The 21,553-nt window shown below is 34.8% G+C and overlaps 1 protein-coding gene across 1 annotated transcript in view; it reads right to left on the bottom strand.

Annotated features, from left to right (window-relative positions):
• The window catches only part of LOC145685428 (trypsin-1-like), a 51,863-nt gene extending 38,769 nt beyond the window's left edge, over positions 1 to 13,094 (bottom strand). Inside the window, exon 1 of the mRNA XM_081757822.1 lies at positions 12,975 to 13,094. Within this exon, the coding sequence (XP_081613948.1) occupies positions 12,975 to 13,034 (60 nt within the window). The 5' untranslated portion in view covers positions 13,035 to 13,094. The remainder of the gene's footprint in view (positions 1 to 12,974) is intronic.
• Positions 13,095 to 21,553: the final 8,459 nt, after the last annotated feature.

Here is a 21,553-nt window from a genome sequence, read left to right as displayed (position 1 = left end):
GACGTGACAATATGGAAGAAGATAGAATTCGTGTGGCCATCGCGTTTCTAATGAAAAAGAGACTAAAGGCAAAAGTTATCAAAGCCGGATTGGACATAGTGTTACATAACCCAGCACCATTATTTGCTACTGTTAGCAAGGGCACGATGCTGTTCAATCTTGGACGGGGCGGAAATGGACGTTCGTGAACTGCGATTATGCCAGAAACAATCGGAAAAGTCCATGGTATGTTGCTGGCTGGCTGACAATTGAAAGTGTATGTGATAGCTCATGTAGTGAGCATCACAGGGGACTGGGTGCATCACATTCTCAGTCAAGAGTTGAAAATAAGAAAGTTTTCCACATGATGAGTGCCGCTTAAGCTCACACCGGAAATTCAGTATTAGTCACAAGCCGGAAACTGGATGAACTTCGCTTCCAAGTGTTACCCTGCGCCCGTACTCGCCTGATCGTGCCTCCTGGAACCAACCGTAAAATCAAAGGGGGCTTATGTGATTAGACCCAGTGAAGATATATCATGGTACAATATTTCGTGGATCTAAGTAATTTCTTTCACTGCAAAAAGCTGACAACAAACACAAAAATAATTTCATTTATTAGTATCGACGGTGTTAATTTCGGCAATTTTGAACTATCTAAATACCGTAGTTGACCTTAGCTAATCTCTTAGGATTTAACCTTTCAGAAACGTACTTTGATCTAAACTTTCTTTGTATTAGTGAAGGAAGCATAGAAAATCCTACTTACTTCAATCTGACTTACGAGCCATGGTACACTTGAGATATGTACGGTTTCTCTGTATTATGCGCACATTACTAAAATTTACGGTTCACTTCTTTAAGTATCCTAGCTTTGATCAGGCGCTTTGTGAAGCAACGAAACTCACCAGCAAAAGGAGTGCAGATTAAGGCCTTCTATTTTCTTGATGATTATAGTGAATACATGAGAATTAAGACTGTTCTGAAGACTTGCTATTTTGTCATGTAGAATTACACTGAAAGCATGTCAAGAGCTACATTTGAACAACAAAGTTAATCACATTAGGCTTTCAATGATTGAAATCCTTTAGAGACACAAACGAGTATCAAGATGAATTCTGAATCTTTCAGCATATAGCGCTTAATAATGGACGTCGGTTTTATATAGAGTTATGTTATGTTTCCGCTAGAGGTCAGGAGTTTCTTCTTGGCATATGTGTTGGCTTTCGGGAGTTACAACAACTATACCATTTTTAATGAACTTTCGATACTGCATTAGATATCTTATAAGCATTTCCTATTTTCCACTATGGTAAATTTATTTTGTAGAACCCAAATCTATAAGAAGTTCCATGTGTCGAAGTTTATGCCTACAAATATAAAGGTAACCAAGAATGTTCTGTTGCTTTTTCACCAACCACCTTCGAACATTGATGTGTCACCTATGATACATGTGAAAGATCAAAAATGGTCCCCATCAGCATCGATGACATTCTCTAACCGTTCTGGAAGGCCATGGATTCCATCGCAGTAGAACTTCGTGGGGAGTGAAGCGAACAAGGTACCAAGTGCATTTTGCACCTCTGCTAATGATTTCAACTGGCGTCCTTTAAGGTGATTGACCAACCAATGGAACAGGTGATAATCGGACGGTACAATGTCCGGGAAGTATGGCGGATGCAATAGTGTTTCCCATCCAACGTGCAGAATGGTGTCACGGGTCCTCCTAGCCACACGGGGCTTGCTTTGTCCTGTAACAGGAGGACCCCTTTGCGTTTCAGAAGTGCTGGCTCCAGAGTTTTGAGTTTTTCTTGAACACGGCTCAGTTCCTAACAGTACACAGTCACGTTGATGTTCTGACCAGCTGGTAGCAGTTCCCGATGCACGATGCCGCGAGCAGCCACCAAACACACAGGAGGACCTTCTTCTGGTACACTGCTGGTTTAATTTTTTTGGAACCGGTCCATGGGATACTAACTAATAATGACGGCACCGTGGAGCTTTGTATAGAACCCACTTCGCATTACATGTCAACACTCTGTCCAGAAATGACTCGTTCTTCAGACAAGACACCAAAGAAACACAAGTGCCTGCTCACATTGCCTTCTGTCCCGGAGCCGAATCATGTGGTGCATAAGTTGTAGTGCTTGCTAAGTTGATGGAGCTAAATAACAATATACGTACAAATTTGATGTGATTTAAATATGTGATAGTAAAATTTTCCTTGTAAGTCAATCAATGGATATACCGAAGTCACACGTATCACTTCATAAACTCCATACATGTTTAGAAAGCCGGCTGAGGTGCCCAGTCAGTCACGAGACATCCTGTTGTTGAAACAAGGTCATTTGAAACGTATCATGGAGGACACACAAGTGTGAAAGCTTTTCTTTAATAAAGTCAAACTTGGACCTTCTTCACATCTAACAACGAGAAACAGAAACATTGTTGTGATACAATACTGAGAAATAAAAGTACGGGCCACCGCACTAAACATTCTAATTTCTTAAATTAATTCAATTTATGCTGCAGTTATAACTGAAATGTTTATTAGTAAAATACCAATAAACTTATAAGATTTTTTTTGGTGAACTTTGTCCGGAGAAAGCTCACCTTGAAAAGTAAATACCCCTTGTGGATATTTTTTAAAGAAATAATTTACCCAACCATATATGTAAATAATGAAATATTTATTTATAAAATATAAGGAGAATTGTCATTTTTGAAATCTCGTCCGAAAAGGAATTCGTCCAAAGAGTAAACTCTTTCTTGCTGATTGTTTCGTAAAAAATGACTTATCGTTTATTTTGAAATTTCAGTGAAACATTTACTTACTAAATGTGAACAAAGTTGACTGTCATGGTTTTAAGAGAACTGCCAGAGAAAGATTCCGAAGAGTCAACTACTACTTGTGGAATTTTTCATGACAAGTGAGCTATACAATTTTGTTGGATTATGGAGGAAACATGTATAAAGTATTAAAATCCACGATTTGTGTTTAATAAAATTGTCCGAAAAATTCACCCTAAGAGTAAACTACTCCCTGTGATTTCTCTAGAACAAACGGGCTATGCAATATTGCCAAATCTGAATGAAATATTTATTTACGAAATGTAAACGAAAACGCCTCAGTCAGATCTTATGAAAAAAGTCACAAGGAGTAGATAAGTCATGAGAAAGAGCTTCTGCGGGCGATTTTCTCTAAACTATGTTACATCACATAATCAGGTTATTAACGAAATATTTGTTTATTTAATATGAACAAAGTCGTCTACGTTGTTTTTGATAAAATCTACCGTCTAAAGTCACCCCTAAGAGTAAACTACCCCCGGTGATTTATTTAAAAATAAATGATTTATGCATTACTGTTGGGTTAGTAATGAAATATTTATTTATGAAAATAGAAAAAAATCACTTTAGAAACGTTTTAGAAAAAAGTGCCTGAATAGAACTCACTTCAAGAGCAAACTACCCCTTGTGAAAATTTTGAGGAAAATGAGTTATACTATATTGTCAGATTACTAAGAAAATATGAAGAAAATTGCTTCGTTCAGAAAGATCTCACTCCTAAAAACAAACTACCCCTTTTGGATTTTTCTCAGACAATTTTTTATACCACAGTATAGGGCTATTAATGAAATATTGTACGAAATTTGCAGAAGGTCATCAGAAGAATTTTCGAGAAAAGTGGATTTTTTATTTCCACTCTTCAGTAAAATACTCTTAATTTTGAGTGTAGGAAGAAGATTTAAAAAAAAGCACCTAGAAATAATTATAAAAACTATAAGTTTAAAATTTGGTGGCTATGCGTTGAACAACACATTCTCCATGAGAGTGAACACATTAACATCGGGACAAAAGAACGGGTAAGCAGACTGAGCAAATAAAGAGAAACTAATTTTTCTGTATGTAAGAGACAGGAAAGAAGCAAATGTGTTGAAATCTTGAATTTATATTTTTCACGATCATTTTAATTTCTTCTTTCCTATTATCGCTCAAACGTAAGAACATGAACGCTGCAACAGTCGTCCAACAACATCATTCGGTACTCAGGAACAACGTAGAAGAGAACACTCGAAAGAGTGTTCGTACAATAGTAGGCGATTTAGTCATATACCACAACCCTACCACTGTCATTTGTCAACTCCGCGCAATCGTTAAGGTGAAAAAGTCAAACTTATGAATTCAAAATGACTTAGCACTTGCCAACCAAGATTACCATCCAGAAGTTGTGCATTTTTTTGATTGTACGGAGCTGAAAAGATTTTCTACCTCGGATTATCACTTCTAATGCTCTGTGTGGTGAATGGATCTGTTACAAAAATATTAAAGTCAAGACAATTTTGAATCTTGATCAACATCCAGGACGCTTTCTGAAACCATCCCTTCACCAGTAGAAGGTAATAAGGTTGCTAATATGGCGGTGAATGATGTATGATGCATTCTTTTTATTTATTCTCCGTGTATGTGAAACCATTATTGCGGATAGTTACAGTACTGAACGCATGAAATACACCTTCAAGTTTCAACTACATTATAACCATCTAACAATGGTCAACAGACAATTCATCCTCACGTTCCACGCCTAAATGTCGCCAAATCACGGTTATCACTATCTATGCGTTGTAGTATGAAATCTTTCCTTACTTCATATTTTTCTTACTTCCATCCCACTGTGTTGCACTGTCTCGACCACTTCTTACTAGGGAACAGTTTTCTTGATGACCGGACGCTGTTACGTGCGTTTGACAACTCCGTACCACACATCCAATACTTATTTCATTACGACAGTGTTTCTCATCTTTCCCTTTGTGCTGGAACAGTTTTCTGTGTTGAGTGTACCCACAGCACACAGACGTAGAAGCTGTCAGTATTTTGTAAGTCTGGAAAATATATTTAAGGGTCTTTCTAATATTTTCTTGTTGCTTTTTGTAAAAGAAAAATATATTGAGCTATTTTATTTTTGTTTATGCTTCACCTTAGTTGTCACATTCACTTGTAAATTTCAAGTACATGTACTAATCGCGTGCTTTACCAATTGAGAACCACTACGCTATGGTATTGAATTATTGACAAAGTGGTGGTAAAAGTTTATCTGCCACCAGATGCTACTTAGACTACTTAGGTACAGCATTTTTTAATTCATTTAAAGTACACACATCAGTGTAACATTTCAATCCCATTGCAAAAGTATTTCTTTTGCATGTGTATGTGTATAATTATACCGTTTATAGCATTTTGATAACTAATATTGTTCTTGTATGTAGACGTTCAACGTTGTGTACAACACACGATTTGAGTTACGGATATTGCTAATTTTGTGTTTTATAATCCATTTTAGGTGATTACAAAAGAAAGCACTATAACCTCCATGCAGGATATTTTTACAACATTCTTTTGTTTACAGTATTATTGTATAATTACCATAGTATAACACAATACGTTCTAATAGAAGTTATTAAGATGATATTGGTTATGATTTTGGTAATAAGTTACTGTTCTGAAACAAGATTAATAATAGATTTAATAAAAAGTTAACGACCTGATTTATGGAATTTTGTACCACAGATACAATATCTCGATACTACTTTTTTAATTACTTTGTTAGTTGTAAGTCACAAAAGCAAGGCTTGCAAGTTGTAATTCATTGTAGTTTGCCGTCTCAAAATTTAAGTGTATGACGTTTATGTTCAATTCTCATTACTTAGTATTCATTGTCGTACAAACATATTCAAAATTATGTGGCAGTTTTCCTTTCACTAACCCACTGAAAATCGATATCTTAAGGGTAATTACAATCTGTGTTGTCAAGGTTTGCTTCTTTGTACTTTTAATTTCATTGTTTTAAAAAGTCTTGTTTAATATATTATTGTTGCAGTTTTATTATGATGTAATTGTAGAATTATTGTTTGATTTCTTGTTTTATGAAAATACATAATTCATATTCTCTTCATTTAAGATCATTTCATGCAGAAACTATTTTTCCGATACGTTATGAACAAGTAGAACAGTCTTAAAATCACTAAATGAATAGTGTTATGTATATACATAATATCCTTGTGAATATCAGAAATAACTTAAGGTATATGCATATATTTTATCATCGGATTGTTTCATTGCGAGTTCTACCATTATTCAAGAGTAATAAAGATCTACATCTTTCAGCCTACGAAATAACAGTAAGCGTTAAATTTAGACAAGTCAGATTTATTTATAAAATGGACACAAAGGACAAAAAGTACCTTAAATATCTGGACTTTATGAAACGATATGAGGTTTATGATAATATATTCATCTGAAGTTAAGTTTCCATGGAAATGCATACATGAGAAGAAAAAAAATTGATTGTGAATAGCATTCATACAACTCAGATTTCTGCATGGAATACTGAATCTTTAAGTTTATATGATTATGTTTTATGTTTCTTCTTTACATAAATAAACATTGATTGTTTCAGCTGTTGGTACGTAGAACACATTAACGTAATGTTGGCGGAATACAATTTAGTAACAGTAATCCAACATAAACAGTATTTTTCATCTATAGACCATAGGGATAATTAGCCAATGGATCGGAAATCTGATCAAATGTGTCAGGATTTTCAAACACATATTTCCAAACTTAGGGGTAGATTTTCTTTAAATTACATCTATTATTCGTTTAGGATTCAGAGAGAAATTAAATATGAGGTTCTTATGAAATGATTTTGTGGTACCGAGGCTATATGAGACGTGGAGTAAATGTTTAAAGTGGAATTCGAACATCGTAGTGCGTTCAAATTTCGCAGCTTTTCCAGTGGGAATATGTGCGCTGTTAGTTGTTGAATTATTAAATGGTGTTGTTAGTGTCCTTGCCTAAGGGTATGAAGAAAATACCTATTTTTTGAATGTAACAGAAAACATTATTTAAGTAAAATATTTCCCCTACCAATATCATCGGCGGGAAAATACAAACATGCTCTTTTCCCATATTCGTGTACAGTAACATTTGTCTTATAAAGTCCTATTATTCCTGCTTGAATACATTTTACAACATTATTAGAGTTTGACGAAAAAAGTCCCAAAATGAAGCATGTAGCATCCAAGTAATTTTATGAAGTTAAACAAAATTATGAGAGTGAGTTGAAATTATTATGTGTAGGTTCAAGAAATCGAGAAAAAAGAATCGCTTCTTTTTAAAGAAAATTTAAGAAATGTATTATGTACTATATAGAAGCCATATATTAAGATAAACATGATTAAGATGTCCACACCATATATTAAGATAAAAATGATTAAAATATACAATCATTAAGGTATTCATTACAATAATAACAATAAGATAGTGTACAGTAGATGGTTAATGAGATATGTAGCAGGAATTATTAGTAACTCTAAAGACTTATTATTTTTTGTTTATTTATACTGTTATGCGTAAACACTCTATATATCAATTCAGACATGACACTGAGCTACCAAACAAAATTGATATGATTGAGCCTAAATCTGATGGGTTATTTTTGAGAAGAAAGCATTTTTAAGACATCATAGTGTATGGCGCCCGTTGCCAATGTAATTTAGTTAATAGCTTTCTATTGTGTGGGAATAAATTATTTATTTATTTACTTTATATACACTACTAGGATATATTACGGGCTTCGCAGGGTTGAAATGAAAATTTAAATGCACAACTCCTTATGGCATGTGTTCAATACCCGTGAAATATGCTGTCTTCGTTTTTAATGGCATCGGAAAGATCATTGATCATCTCGGCGACCCCGAAAACCATGAATTCGACACAAATATTGGTCATTTTCGATCATTTGATTATCTCCGAATCTCCCAAGTTGCGGGGCTGAATTTAGTTTTAAACGGGATCAGAAGTGTCACTCTTCATTTCAGCGACCCTAGAAACTACGGATCAGACAATAATATTGGCCATTGTTGATCATTTGCATATATATTTCCCCCTCCTCCTCTTCCATGTTGTGCGGCGCGGCATGGAAGTGTCACTGTTTATCTCGGCGACCCCAAGAACTATATATTCAACACTAATATAGCTAATTTTTGACCTTTTTAGATGTATTTATATTTCCCCCTCCCCCACGTTGCGGTGCATAGCATTGGAAGTGTCACCGTTCATCTCAGAAGTCCCAAAAAATGTGAATTCAACACTAATATCGGTCATTTTCGATCTTTTTCTAATATCACTACCTCCCCTCCCCAGGTAGCGGGGTTGAATTTGAATTTAAACGAGATCGAAAGTATCACTTTTCATCTAAGCGACCCAGAAAAGTATAAATTCGACACTGATAGTGGCCATTTTATAACGACCCCTCCTCCGTGCTGCGGCACACTGCATCAGAATTGTCAATGTTAATCTCAGCTACTCTTAAAGCTATGGATTTGACACTAATATTAGTCATTTTCGATCATTTTTAAATGTTTATCCCTCTCCCCTAAGTTATACCTTCCCCCTTCCCAACTATCAGGGCTGAACTTGGATTGAAACAGCATCAGAAGTGTCACTGTTTCTCTCATCGACCCGGAAAACTGTGAATTCAGCACTAATACCTCTTATATTTGATCATTTTTAAATTTCTCTCCCCATCCCCTACGTTGCACCGTCAATGTGAATAGCCTAAAGTAATCCTTGCCCCCAAAACTCATGTGTGTTGAAAATTTGATTGAGATTCGTCGGGTGGTTCAAGACTGATGAAGTCGCAAAGGCAGTCATTTTTATTTTTATTTTTTTTACATATATCTCCCCTCCCCCTCTCCTAGGTTCTCTCGTCAAAGTGAAACGACAAAAAACACTGAAGACTCGACCCTCATATATGTTGAAAATTTGATCGAGATCGGTCGAGTAGTTCAGGACTTATTAAGTTTTATTTATATTTTATATTCCCCTCCTCATTCTTATCCCTCAATTCTACCAACAAAGTGAATAGCTTAAAACCGGCCTAGCATCGAACCTCATCAATGTTACAAATTTGATTGAGATCGGTTGGGCGGTTCAGGAGATTTAGAGTCACAAACATAGTGATTTTCAATTTCATATATATAGATTAAAAAGCAGATTGGGTCCATTGATGTTATATTTCTCCTATCAGTGGCATACATAGTCTTAACAGGTACGGAAATATTTCTTATAGTCACATACATATTTCATCAATAGAATAACTAAGCGTTAGTTAAGAACTAATACATCTAATTTTAACTTCGTTCTAGGATTCTTAAATATAGTTGTTTAAATATTTTCTTTGCATCTGATAATTTTAATCTTTTAGTTTCGACATTAGTTTGATGATAATTTAAATTCGGATGCGTTAGCAAGAGGAACTAAGTAAGTTACATTTAGCATTGCAAGAAACATACCTGAAAACATTGTCATGTTTTTAGTCACTTTTCTTGAAGTTATTTTTTAAATAATATTAATTACTTGCGTTCCAAAGCAAATATTTTGTTGTATTTAAATAAGTATTTTAAATTATTTGAGCCTTCAGAATATTGATATTGAGTATTAAATGATACAAAATAACTGGCGTTTGGAACCTTGCGTAAAACAATCAGACACACTTTTTATCTGTTTTTACTAAACACTGATATACTAACAGATATTTGTTTGAATATCATAGAAATTTCCTTCCCTGTACCCCTTTCTTGAAATCGTTGCAGCAGGTGATCACTTGATTTTAATGAAAGGTTTCATATACTCAATCTCAAACCTCCAAATCAAATAAATCATTCTATTAGTCAGTTCCTGAATAAAGATTTGGAATTTCACAAGTTCTAGAAATTCCTCCCTCTACCTTATAAGGGAAAGAAAGACCTTCTGAAAATCTTGAGAAATGCCTTGAGCTACATTTAATAAGGAGCTTATATCCCACATTTCATCCCCCTAACTTTAGAGTTCTGTGAAATTCTTTATATTGGCAAAATATGTAAAAAGAAAAAGATAAAAATAATTCATTTATCGTCTGATAGTAAAAATTTAATAACTCATTTTTTATCCTTTGATTTTGTAACAAAAAAATGTATGTCCAAATTTTACGGCTTTAGCTGTACTAACATGACCTGAATGTTGAAGAATGAGTTGTTTTAGGTCTTTTGTATAATAGTGTAGATTAAATTTCTTAAAAGTTAATTAATATTTTTCAACTGAAATGGGATACATATTCCTATACACGGTTGTCATAATTTATATTTCCATGTTATACTATTGAATAATTTGATTTGAAGAGTTATTTTATATTTATCAAACAACTTATGGTACATCGATTATTATTGATGGAATAAACAATCAAAATGTTTTGTGATCAATTGAGGTATCGTTGAAAGAGCTGATGGATTGCAATATTACAATGGTTATTATGAAATATCTGTCAGAGTATGTCTCTCAAATTTCAACGTTTCCAACACGGTAAAATCTATTAGATTAAGACCTGGTACTTCTCGTGCTACAGTATTCTGCGCCTCTTGTTTTTCACTCCAACCCAGAGCTTGGGAGAAATATCGTCATAAGCAAGAACGCACTATTCCTATATTGATGCATGTACCAATTTTCATAGTCAACTTGCTGTTTTGTTTTGTGTAACAGAAATTAGCATATCAATTTCACAAACGTTTATGAAATTACTGCGTCAAACTTTGTTGCAATAATCCATACAATACAAAAGTTTATAACAAGAATCCTTAGCTTGAAGGCGAAAATTTTTAGAGTTGAGTTGATTTTGAGTTTAACGTCCCTTTTCAGCAGCGAGGCTATATGAGACGTGGACCTACTGATTAACATGGAATCCAAACCACTTGAGCTCCCGCCGGGAATCAAACCCAGGCTTCCCACGCCAAAGGCGCGTACGCTAACCGCTTAGCCACGGAGGAGCCGCGAAATGTTTTAGAGATGTACGATTTGCATTGAGATGGCTTAGTAGGAACGGGGACGGTGCCCCGTCAATTCTCTCTCTGGAAATGACCAACATCTTTTTTTAATAAATTATGACCGATTATTTATGATGCAGTATCTTTTAGCAATAATACTCTACAAAGTGTTTGGTCATGTTATTGAAAATATGCTCATGTAAGACATCTCGGTTTAGAATAGAGATGTATCTTTGTCACCTCTTCTAGACTACGAAAATTACTGTTTAATGAATCTTTAATTTTATTCATGTTAAGACAATTCAGTTGAACCTTGCTTCAATGTAGTGCTAACGCAGTTTAGTTCACCAAAACATCTACACATCATTGTATGTCATTAATATAAAAGTTGAAAGCCGTAGGTGCTTCGAACAAAATAATGAAATTGGAAGTCCAGAAATGATGTATGTATCACAATACACACTTTTGAAGCTGTTTCACCTAAATGGACAAATGACCATCATGACTTCCTGATTAAATTCTTTTAAATAGATTTAATTTTAAGATTTCTGGCCATAATCATAACCCTGGTAAGCACTTGAGTGAAGAGTGTATAGAATAAACGTGATGAAATAAGAAATTAAATTTAACACTCTGTACCCTTAATGGAAGGTGCACTCACGTTCAAAATGATTGTCAAATATCTATCACTGTCATCTTTTAAGAATATAATTTGATAATGATTTTGCAAGGTACTTTTAATACTGATGCCATATGTATAATCGGAACATGTATATTTCTGGTAAATTTCATAGGAGAAAAAGTATAAATACGAAAATTATGAAGAGTTAAATAAAATGTTGCTAAATAGACAAAAGAGTTCTATTTTTGTATTATTGTTCTTATTTACAGCTCTTTTGACATGCAATGTACCTCATACATGTCTCTGCCGATTATACACATACTAACATTATAAGAAATACCGGGCGAATTCATTATCAAATTATATTGCTACAGTAACATACGGTTTATTTATAGACATGCGACAATAGTTTTATTCCAACATTCATATGATGTGATTAATTGGACACCAGAAGGGATAATGAATATAAACTGGTACATACCATTAGAAACGTCTTTTCCTGAGATAATAGCATGACTTCATAATGGTGTCAATTGATACACTACATATAAAACAAACATGGTATATTGGTCAAAGAAGTTGACTTCTTTAATAATGTACTCATTTCATTTAGGGGAAGGGGTAGGATAGCTCAATAGTAGAGAGTTCTCTTCTGATCCTAGTGGTTCCTGGTTCGGTACAAAGACATGTAATTTTGTAGTGGACAGTATCGTCTTCGTGAGTTTTCTCGGGAATCTTTCTCATGTTTCCTCCAAATATTATTATCAATAATAATAATAATAATAATAATAATAATAATAATAATAATAATAATATACTTTTTATTAATCCCTTAGCCTAAATGGCGTAACTGGCATTAATTTAAAATCTCATTTCATATCAAAAGATGTCATTCCTGTTCTTACTAGTGATGCCTACGAAACACGAGTTCAGGCTTTCTCGTCCTCAAAAAGAGTCGGAAAAGTAATGTATCATCTCTGAATTTGTATTTGTCTCTATTGGAAGAAATCTCATCACAAAAGTACTGCCTCGTATCGTTTTGTGAGTTACTCTAATTCCTACGTATGTCAATTCATAACAACATACTAACTGAGATTTTGAAAGTTTAATTTTCTTTAAGGAAAATTAGACAATTTAATTTGGAAATCCAATTGACTGATAAAGGCTTAATTTTATCATTAGCCATAATGCATTTTACAGCTTCTTTCTACCAATTATTATACATGAAAATGTTTAACATAACATCGCTATTATTCGGATACAAACCACAACTAAACTATCTACATAAAAGTTTGTTGCAGCTCATAAAATATATCAAGTTTAAAACCCTGCCATGAAAGCCTAGTAATGACGGAATGTCGTAGAGTTGAATACTTGAACTTAAAAAGAAGTAATTTGTCCTGGAATCGTAATATTGGTGTTGTATGCTATCTTGTTGTGGATGAACATACAACTAAAGATTACATTTAACGCCAGGTCAAGCAAGATAAACGTCTATCCTTTTTAAAAACTTACCATTATTCCAGTGTAAGAAACACAGAACACGAACAGTATGGTTGAGAAAGTTACTGCCATGGCCCCAATTGCTCCGACGTGACTGAAGATTGTTCCAAAGACAATAATTCTTCTGTAAGTTGTTTGTATTGAAAGCTTAGAGTAAAGAAAGCTTTCTAGTTTGAAAGACACATTAAAATCGTGCTACTTCATAAAATGTGTCGCTAAAATTGTCCGTTATTCATTGTTCTCGTGCAAGTTTTCAATTCGAAACGGACAATTAGTGATTTGTTACTACTTCTTTCTCAATAGGTTTTTATCGTGTTGAGCAGCTGCATTTTACTTCCAGATTTCAATGTACTTATACTATCCGCTCTGACTCTTTTAAACTTGCCGCAACAGACGAAGTAATAGATAAACTATGTATTGTGATGGGCCATACCTTCATAAATGCGTAGTGGCGGTGATGAGAATAGGAAACATATAGGTAAATTGTGCAAAGTAAGTTCATGAGTTTAAGTCCCGCTTCAGTGGCGGCTTAGGAAACTTCTATTCAAAGTGACAAGATTGAGTTGAGATTAGGTTATTTCTGGGAATTTTCCAGCTCAAGAAAGAAGTTAAACATTTTAAGATTTAATCTTCTTCGAAAGATAACAATCTCCAAAGAATTACTAATTATATTACACCTGTTGCTTACTTGGCTAACAAGAGTGCCCTAAGTAGGTAAGACGTCTGTTTTATGTTGGTCATGGATTTTATTTCCAGTGTAGATACATGTAACCTGATTTTGATTTGTTAAATGTTTGATTTAACGACCTTTCCACCAGTAAAATTATATGAGACGTGGACGTACACCTTAGTTCGAAATTCGAAGTGCACGAGCTGGCACCTTTGATCGAATCAAGGCCTATTTCATCGAACCCATATATTCTTAAAATTTACTTACGAAGAATAGATTGAATTCCACGTTTAGCTTTTCATGTACACTTTAAATAGCCTTTGTTGTTGTTTCTTTTTTGAACTTAACTTCACCTGCTGGGTCGAGTGGAAAACGAATGAAAGGGTCTTAGAAATAGTGGGGGAGAAAGAGACATTTTTAGTTATTATTAAAAAGAGGAAAAGAAACTGGTTGAACATTGGCTAAGAAGAAACTGTATCATGACGGATGTGTTAGAGGGTGTGGTGGCAGGAAAGAGAGGAAGAGGGGGAAGGATATTACAATTAAAGAACGACATCAAGGCAGAAAAAAGTGTATGTGACAATGAAGTGCTTAGTGAAAGACCGTGGTGCATGGAAGCTTCTAAGTTGTGGCAAGCGACTTGCCAATACTCGCAGAATATCTATGATGAAGATACAAATATCATTCAGCAAAATAACAACAACTATAACAATGAAATGACTTTAGTCAAATTGCTTATGCTTTCTAAGCCTACTTCCAGGCTTTATTCCTTCTACAAGCACACTTTAGGTTATTATGAAGAATCACGTATATTCCATAATTTGTTTGGAAGAAACACCTTTGAAGGGTTTCGTGTTTGAAAATATCGTATCTATGTACAAAAGTTATATACCAAACTTAGTTCTGGTACTCACTTGATGCATTTGAGACAGAATTGAGAGATAAAGTATTACGTAATAATATGACCATCCTCATTTGATTTTAAAACTACTTGCATTAGATGTTTGATAGACGAACTGATGTTTTGTCCCGTTGTGAAAATGAAGAGGAAAAACTTCGACATCTATTAAAGTCTAACAAATCGTGCGGATGACCGTAGAGCAAAAATACGTCAACTAGTCAAAAGATTCGAATGTCTACCCTCCTGGTTTCATTAACAACCAAGAAGCAGAACTTCTGACTTATGTATGCTTTGCGTGTTAGATGATCTCGACCTCTATCATTCCAACATGTTACAAAATTGTTCATTACCAATCAATTGATATGTAAAGGTAGTGAGATTGTGCAATTCGATTCAAATGATGTTAGTGTGGATGCCTGCCCGCCAGATCGTCTCTCTTGGTAAGTGCCTACGTTAAACTTCCCAAAATAACGGTGTTGTTCGGAGTTTTGACCTATTTAAAAGAAGGCTTAGACAGGACTAAAATCCATCTCACGTTTCACACATGTTTACAAAACGATATCCGTAAAAGTTGTTCCATTTTAGAAATCATAATGTATATTTTGTTTAGGTATTTTGATCAACACCATTGTTTTAGTTTAAATCGGTCATGTGTAAGCGAGCAAAATGTCATGCGTTTATACAAACTTCGAAGTTTCACTATTTTTTATAGTAATTTTCTGCAACACTTTCTCAAATATTACTTGAATTTTCATGCAATAAGCGTGTATTTTCTTTGGAGATTCTCAATCATTCTGACTTCTTAGCGTTAATGTCTATCAAGAATTAAATAATTAATTTAATCTCTTCTGCCCCATTAAAATATGATTCACGTTAACTTTCGTAGAGATATTGTAAGTGGTATTGCCTATATTTCCTTTGAGGCTTTTAATGGATCCTACTACTTCCAGTTAACAATCTGTAATACCCCTAACTAAGAAGTGTTTTCGACGAAATCTTTATATATATATATATATATATATATATATATATATATATATATATATATATATATAGATAGATAGATAGGTTGGATTGTTACTCCCTATTAGCTTTCAATTTGACAGATAAGAAGCACAGACATCTTGTACCATGTAAAAGCAAACAAAGGGAATATTCTTTGATTTTTATGTGATATAACAACGTTAAAATTGTTCCTAACCACACATAAAGTTATACTTTTCTTCAACTACGTCAAGTTAATATACATTTCAAAATTATTTATGAAATGAAGGCTTGCATTATCACGGTTGAGTGTTGCAAACTAGGATGGCTACAGCATCACAATGTATAAATTTTGGTGGCCTCTCCAGCAGTAATAATGCTAGTAAGACTGAACGAGTAATGCACATCCAAACTACTTTAGTGTCTAATACTATGTTTATGATGTGACGTATTTTGAACAAATACGAACAAAGTAACAAGATATTGAAAATTTGAATTTTATCAGAAACTTTCATTTGGAAAAACTGCTTAGGTATGTATCTCATTAACTTTCATAAATGATTTTCAAAGGATATCAAAGTTGTTCAATAGATATCAAGATTACAATGATTTGATATCCCAGACCGTTCTCAAGATATCATAAACACTGGAAAAGTTTGTAACACTGCCTAAAATCATACAATTCCGAGAATATGCTGTAATTTCATCTGCAAAAATATTGTTATAATGCCATAGAGGTTAGATTAATTTTAAAAAAACGCTTTTAAGAGTTGACACAAAGAAGCCTTTTTAAGCAATATATCAAATTCGAAGATTTTTTCATATCACCTGGATAGTTTTAGATATCAAATTGTGTAAACGGCAGTATGATCTTTACGTGTATTCAGAAATAATCTATGTAATTGGATGTGCTACTTCTGTAAACACTTTTTTGAATAATGTACTTTGGAAGTGGGTTCCTGTCACCACAGCATGGCGCATCCTCAGGTTGCGGATCGAGGAGAAGACCTCTAGATATAGAGGTTAGCTGCGAATATACTGAATAAGCAGTCGCGCACAGCCGACTAGGAGTGGTCCTCCAGCTTGGGGGTTCGGGTAGGGCTAACAATCTCATCCTGTGAAAAAAAGGAAAGAAAAGCACTTGTTCAGAAATATTCACAAAAACCTCGGACAAGGACAGATAACTTGGCACGACCTCAGCAAAAGAAAATGGACATGAGATTTGGAACATGGAATATTAGGAATCTTTATAGGGCAGGCGCATTAAAATCCGCAACGAGTGAGTTAGAGAAATACAGGATGGACGTAGTAGGAGTTCAGGAAGTTAGGTGGGAAGGAAATGGATCTGTGAATTCCGGAAATTTTACGTTCTTTTACGAGGAAGGAAATAAAAATCACCAGTTAGGAACAGGGTTTTTCGTTTATAAACGTATATTACCAGCAATTAAACGGGTTCAATTTGTTACTGACAAACTTTCTTTTATTACTCTTAAGGGACGGTGGTGAGATATTCTTGTTTTAAATGTACATTCCCCAACTGAAGATAAGGACGACGATATAAAATACAGTTTTTACGAAGAAGTGGAACGGATATTTGACCAACTCCCACGATACCATATGAAAATTTTATTAGGGGATTTCAATGCGAAGGTAGGACGAGATGATATTTTCAAACCGATTATAGGGAGCGAAAGTCTACATAAGGAAAGTAATGACAATGGTGTTAGACTCGTGAACTTTGCAACATCCAAAAACCTAAAGATGAAGAGTACAAAATTCTCACATCGCGACGTTCATAAATACACTTGGACATCACCAGACGGAAAAACACATAATCAAATTTATCACTTTTAGCAGATAGAAGAAGACAATCTAGTATTATTGATGTCCGGTCATTTAGAGGGGCTGATTGTGACAGTGATCACTACCTGGTAGCAGCGATAATACGAGAGAGGTTATCGTTGAATAAAGGTAATATTCATTTTCCGAAAACGGAGATATTCAATTTAAAGAAATTAGAAGGGAGTCAGGTAAGAGAGAAATACCAGATTGAAGTTTCGAATAGATTCTCGGCTTTAGAAGATTCGGAGGGCACTAGTGTTGAGGATACCTGGATTGAAATTAGAGATAGCATTAAAATTTCAGCAAAAGAAAATTGGGACACGCGGAAATACGTAGAAACAAACAATAGTTCGACCACGAATGCATTAAACTAGCAGAGAAGAGAAAACAGGCACAATTACGTTGGCTACAAAATTTCGCAGATATCAGGTGGGAAACTACCAAAACCTTTAGAACAAAGAAACGCGATTTTCTGAAAAAAATTAAGGGACTTGAAGATAAGAGTAAAAATAAAACATTCGGGACATGTATAAGGGAATCAACGAATTTTAAAAAAGTCTATCAACCTCGTGCTTATATATTAAAGAAATCTGACAGTACAGTTCTCACTGATACGGATAGCATCTTAAATTGTCGGAAAGATTTCTTTGAGGATTTGCTTAACACGCAACCGAAAACTAGTGTGCGTGGAGAAAAGAAGATACACACCGCAGAACCGTATATTCCAGAACCCAACCAAATAGAAGTAGAAACCGCTATAAAGAAATTAAAGAAACACGAATTTCCGGGTGTAGATGAAATTCCGGCTGACTTGTGAGTTAATTTTGGCTGGAGGCGAAAAATTGTGGAACAGGATACACAAACTCATTCTGCTTATCTGGAACAAGGAAGAATTGCCACAAGAGTGGAAAGAATCAATCGTTGTTCCAATTCACAAAAAAGGCGACAAAACTGACTAATAATTATCGAGGTATTCCTCTTCTGTCAACATCCTATAAAATCCTTTCAAATATTCAATTAGCATGACTGACCCCATACGCAGATGAAATTATTGGAGATTATCATTGCGGATTTAGACGAAATCGATCAACTATCGACCAAATATTTACCATTCGCCAAATACTCGAAAACAGTGGGAATACAATACCCCGGTACATCAACTATTTATTGATTTTAGAAAGGCGTACGACTCAGTTGGGAGAGAAACATTATACAACGTTCTTACAGAACTTGGAATACCTAGAAAGCTAATTAGATTAATTAAGATATTTTTAAATGAATCCCAGAGTAAAGTACGGGTAAAAAAAAAAAAAAATGTCCACGAGCTTTCACGTCGAAAATGGCCTGAAACAAGGAGATGCGTTATCGCCATTATTATTTAACTTCGTTCTGGAATACGCTATAAGGAAACTCAAAGATAGCAACCAGGGCCTAGAGTTGAACGGTATTTACCAGGTTATGGCATATGCTGATGATGTAAATTTAATAGGGGATGATAGGAGAACACTAGAAGAAAATGCAGAGATCTTACTAAACGCTTGCAGGGACATGGGTTTAGAAGTAAATGCAGAGAAAACTAAATACATGGACGTGCGTCGGGACCGGATTACAGCAAACTATGGATACGTTAAAATATGAAATAATACTTTTGATAAAGCGGATAGTTTCAAATATCTAGGACCAACATTAACAGAAGAAAATCATATCCACGAAGAAATTAAATGTCGACTAAAAGCAGGGAATTCGTGTTACTATTCGTTTCAAAGTCTCTTGTCGCGAATTCTGTCGAGGAATTTGAAGCTTAAAATATACAAAACGATAATCATGCCTGTTGTTCTGTATGGTTGCGAAACATGGTCACTTACTCTGAGGGAAGAACATAGACTGAAATTATTTGAGTACAAGATCCTGAGACGAATATTCATACCCAAGAGGAACGGGAATGGAGAATGGCAGAAACTTCATAACGAGGAACTACGTAATTTATATGGTTTACCCAACATTGTTAGGGTCGTCAATTCTAGGAGGCTTAGGTGGGCGGGTCATGTAGCTAGGATGGAAAAAAGTAGAAACGCTTTCAAAGTCTTGACTGGAAGGCCAATCGGAAAACGACCATTAGGAACACCTAGACGCAGATGGGAGGATAATATTAAGATAGATCTCGCAGAGATTGGAATACAAAGTAGAAACTGGATGCAGTTAGCTAAGGATAGAAGTCAGTGGAGAGCTTTTGTGAACGCGGCATTGAACCTCCACGACTAACAGTTGCGCCATCTGTTATTCTTATATGCCGGGACATAAGAATACCAGATTCATGTATTGTGGCTTCGATGCAATGATTGTTTCCTTTTTGGCGCTATTTTCTTCCTCTGTAGCCTTCCGCATGGGCCGCAGCTAACGTTGCTATTATAATCGTGCTCTGTCAAGATACAACGCTGTATAATTTTGACTAAATAGAGAGTAACTAACAAACATGTGTTGTAAATTTTGTAGTACTAAATTGTCCACGTAAATCAGCTTCCTTTATGGTATATTCTTCACGCAAAATGACAATTTCCGTTAACCAGATATGACCCAAGTGATGGTTTAAAATACTCTACAGTGACATGTACACGTGTAGTTACTTTGTTGACCCAACGGTTAATGCATTTGGGTTGCAAGTGATTACCCATCGTTCCCAAACAACCCAATTTGGTTTGAAACTATTTAACCGCACCGTTTGGTCACGCTTCAACTCAATCATTTTTCTCAATCTACTTTATTGATACTAAACATCCCTTTCTGTTATTACAGTATATTTGCCACTACATCGGAGGTTTTTGCCGTATTGATTCATAACGTGAGATTAGTAGTTCTTGTTGCTTTATTCTGTCATCAGAATACGAGTGACAAGAATCAACACCTCGTTATGTACTGTTACGTAGGTACTCGATCTATCACAATACTTGGAACTATGACAGCGATAGCCAAATGAGTAACATACAAATGTTTCCGTAATATTACAAAATGTATTGTACCTCTGCCTCATTCTAAGCATGTGGAATGGTTGGGTTTCTGTCACTTGAGATTAAGTTTCGCTACCTTCCTGGACACATGTCTATCTAAATTGGATGCTCATAGGTAGGGTAAGACAGTTAAAATAAGTTGTGCGAGAAAAGTGACTGAAGGATATAGATATGAAGGGGTACGGGAATAGCTTTATAAGAGTAATTTATCATTTCGGAAAAGGATTAGCATCCATTACATTACAATTAACGGAATATGCCTTCTCCAGTTGAACAGAGCACATGGTGTAGTGATGGACCTCTCCAACCACATGTATATATGATTGTATCTCTAGTAGCCCACCCCGAGAAGATAACATTCTTTTAATCCTTTCGAAACCAGGTTATTTTTGGCGTTTTCGTAAATTTTCAGTTAGTGAGTTATTGCTCAAAAACTGTTTAACCGATTGATACGGTTAAGGCCTTGTTTTTTATAGCAGAAATGTGGATATTTCTTAGTGTAAGTTAGATTGCAGTGTTGCCGAAGAAAGGGAAATTATAGAGGGAAATGTAAGGGTAAAATTTGACAAAAAATTTCCTAATCGAAATTCAAGGCATTTTGTAGCTGGCACCACTAGTACCACATTGGCCCAAGTCACCTAAAAGCTCTTTGGTGTGTTGATAAGATACAGTAAAAACCTGAAGTCGCTGGCTGCTATACAAAGAGAGAACCAAAAAAATATCTGTCATCATACACATGATTTTGACGTTTTTACGTCTCAGAAGTAAAAATCAACAAATATGCCGGGGCTACAGCTTACCTAATTATGCTATTGAAACATTTTGTGGTGCGTTCTGTAGGCCAAAGAGAACGCTTGCCAATAGTGGTATGTTTGTTAAACTGTAGTCAGCAAGAGAGAAATAATAAAGGGAGTAAAGGGGAATTTTCCGAATTTTTCACCTAAAGTCGGGAATTAACTTTCTTGTTCTGGAAACACTGCTACCAGCAGAGGAAAACTATCTGAAAATAAACTATGTTACCCTACTAATACATTCTACAAGTATCAATGCGATATCTAACAAAATAAACATGAAATTTTAAAAAATATATAATTCTACCTCAGAAATTCAAAATTTTCTTACCATTTACAATACATGGTTTATTATAAACCTCAACTGCATTTTCCCTAATAATCCTACTGAAACGTTT

This window comes from Thermobia domestica, chromosome 5 (genome assembly GCF_964235325.1).
Source record: "Thermobia domestica chromosome 5, izTheDome1.hap1.1, whole genome shotgun sequence".
Taxonomy (NCBI): Eukaryota; Metazoa; Arthropoda; class Insecta; order Zygentoma; family Lepismatidae; genus Thermobia; species Thermobia domestica.
The sequence above is the reverse complement of the archived record's forward strand: the minus strand, read 5'-3'. Positions and strand labels throughout refer to the sequence as shown.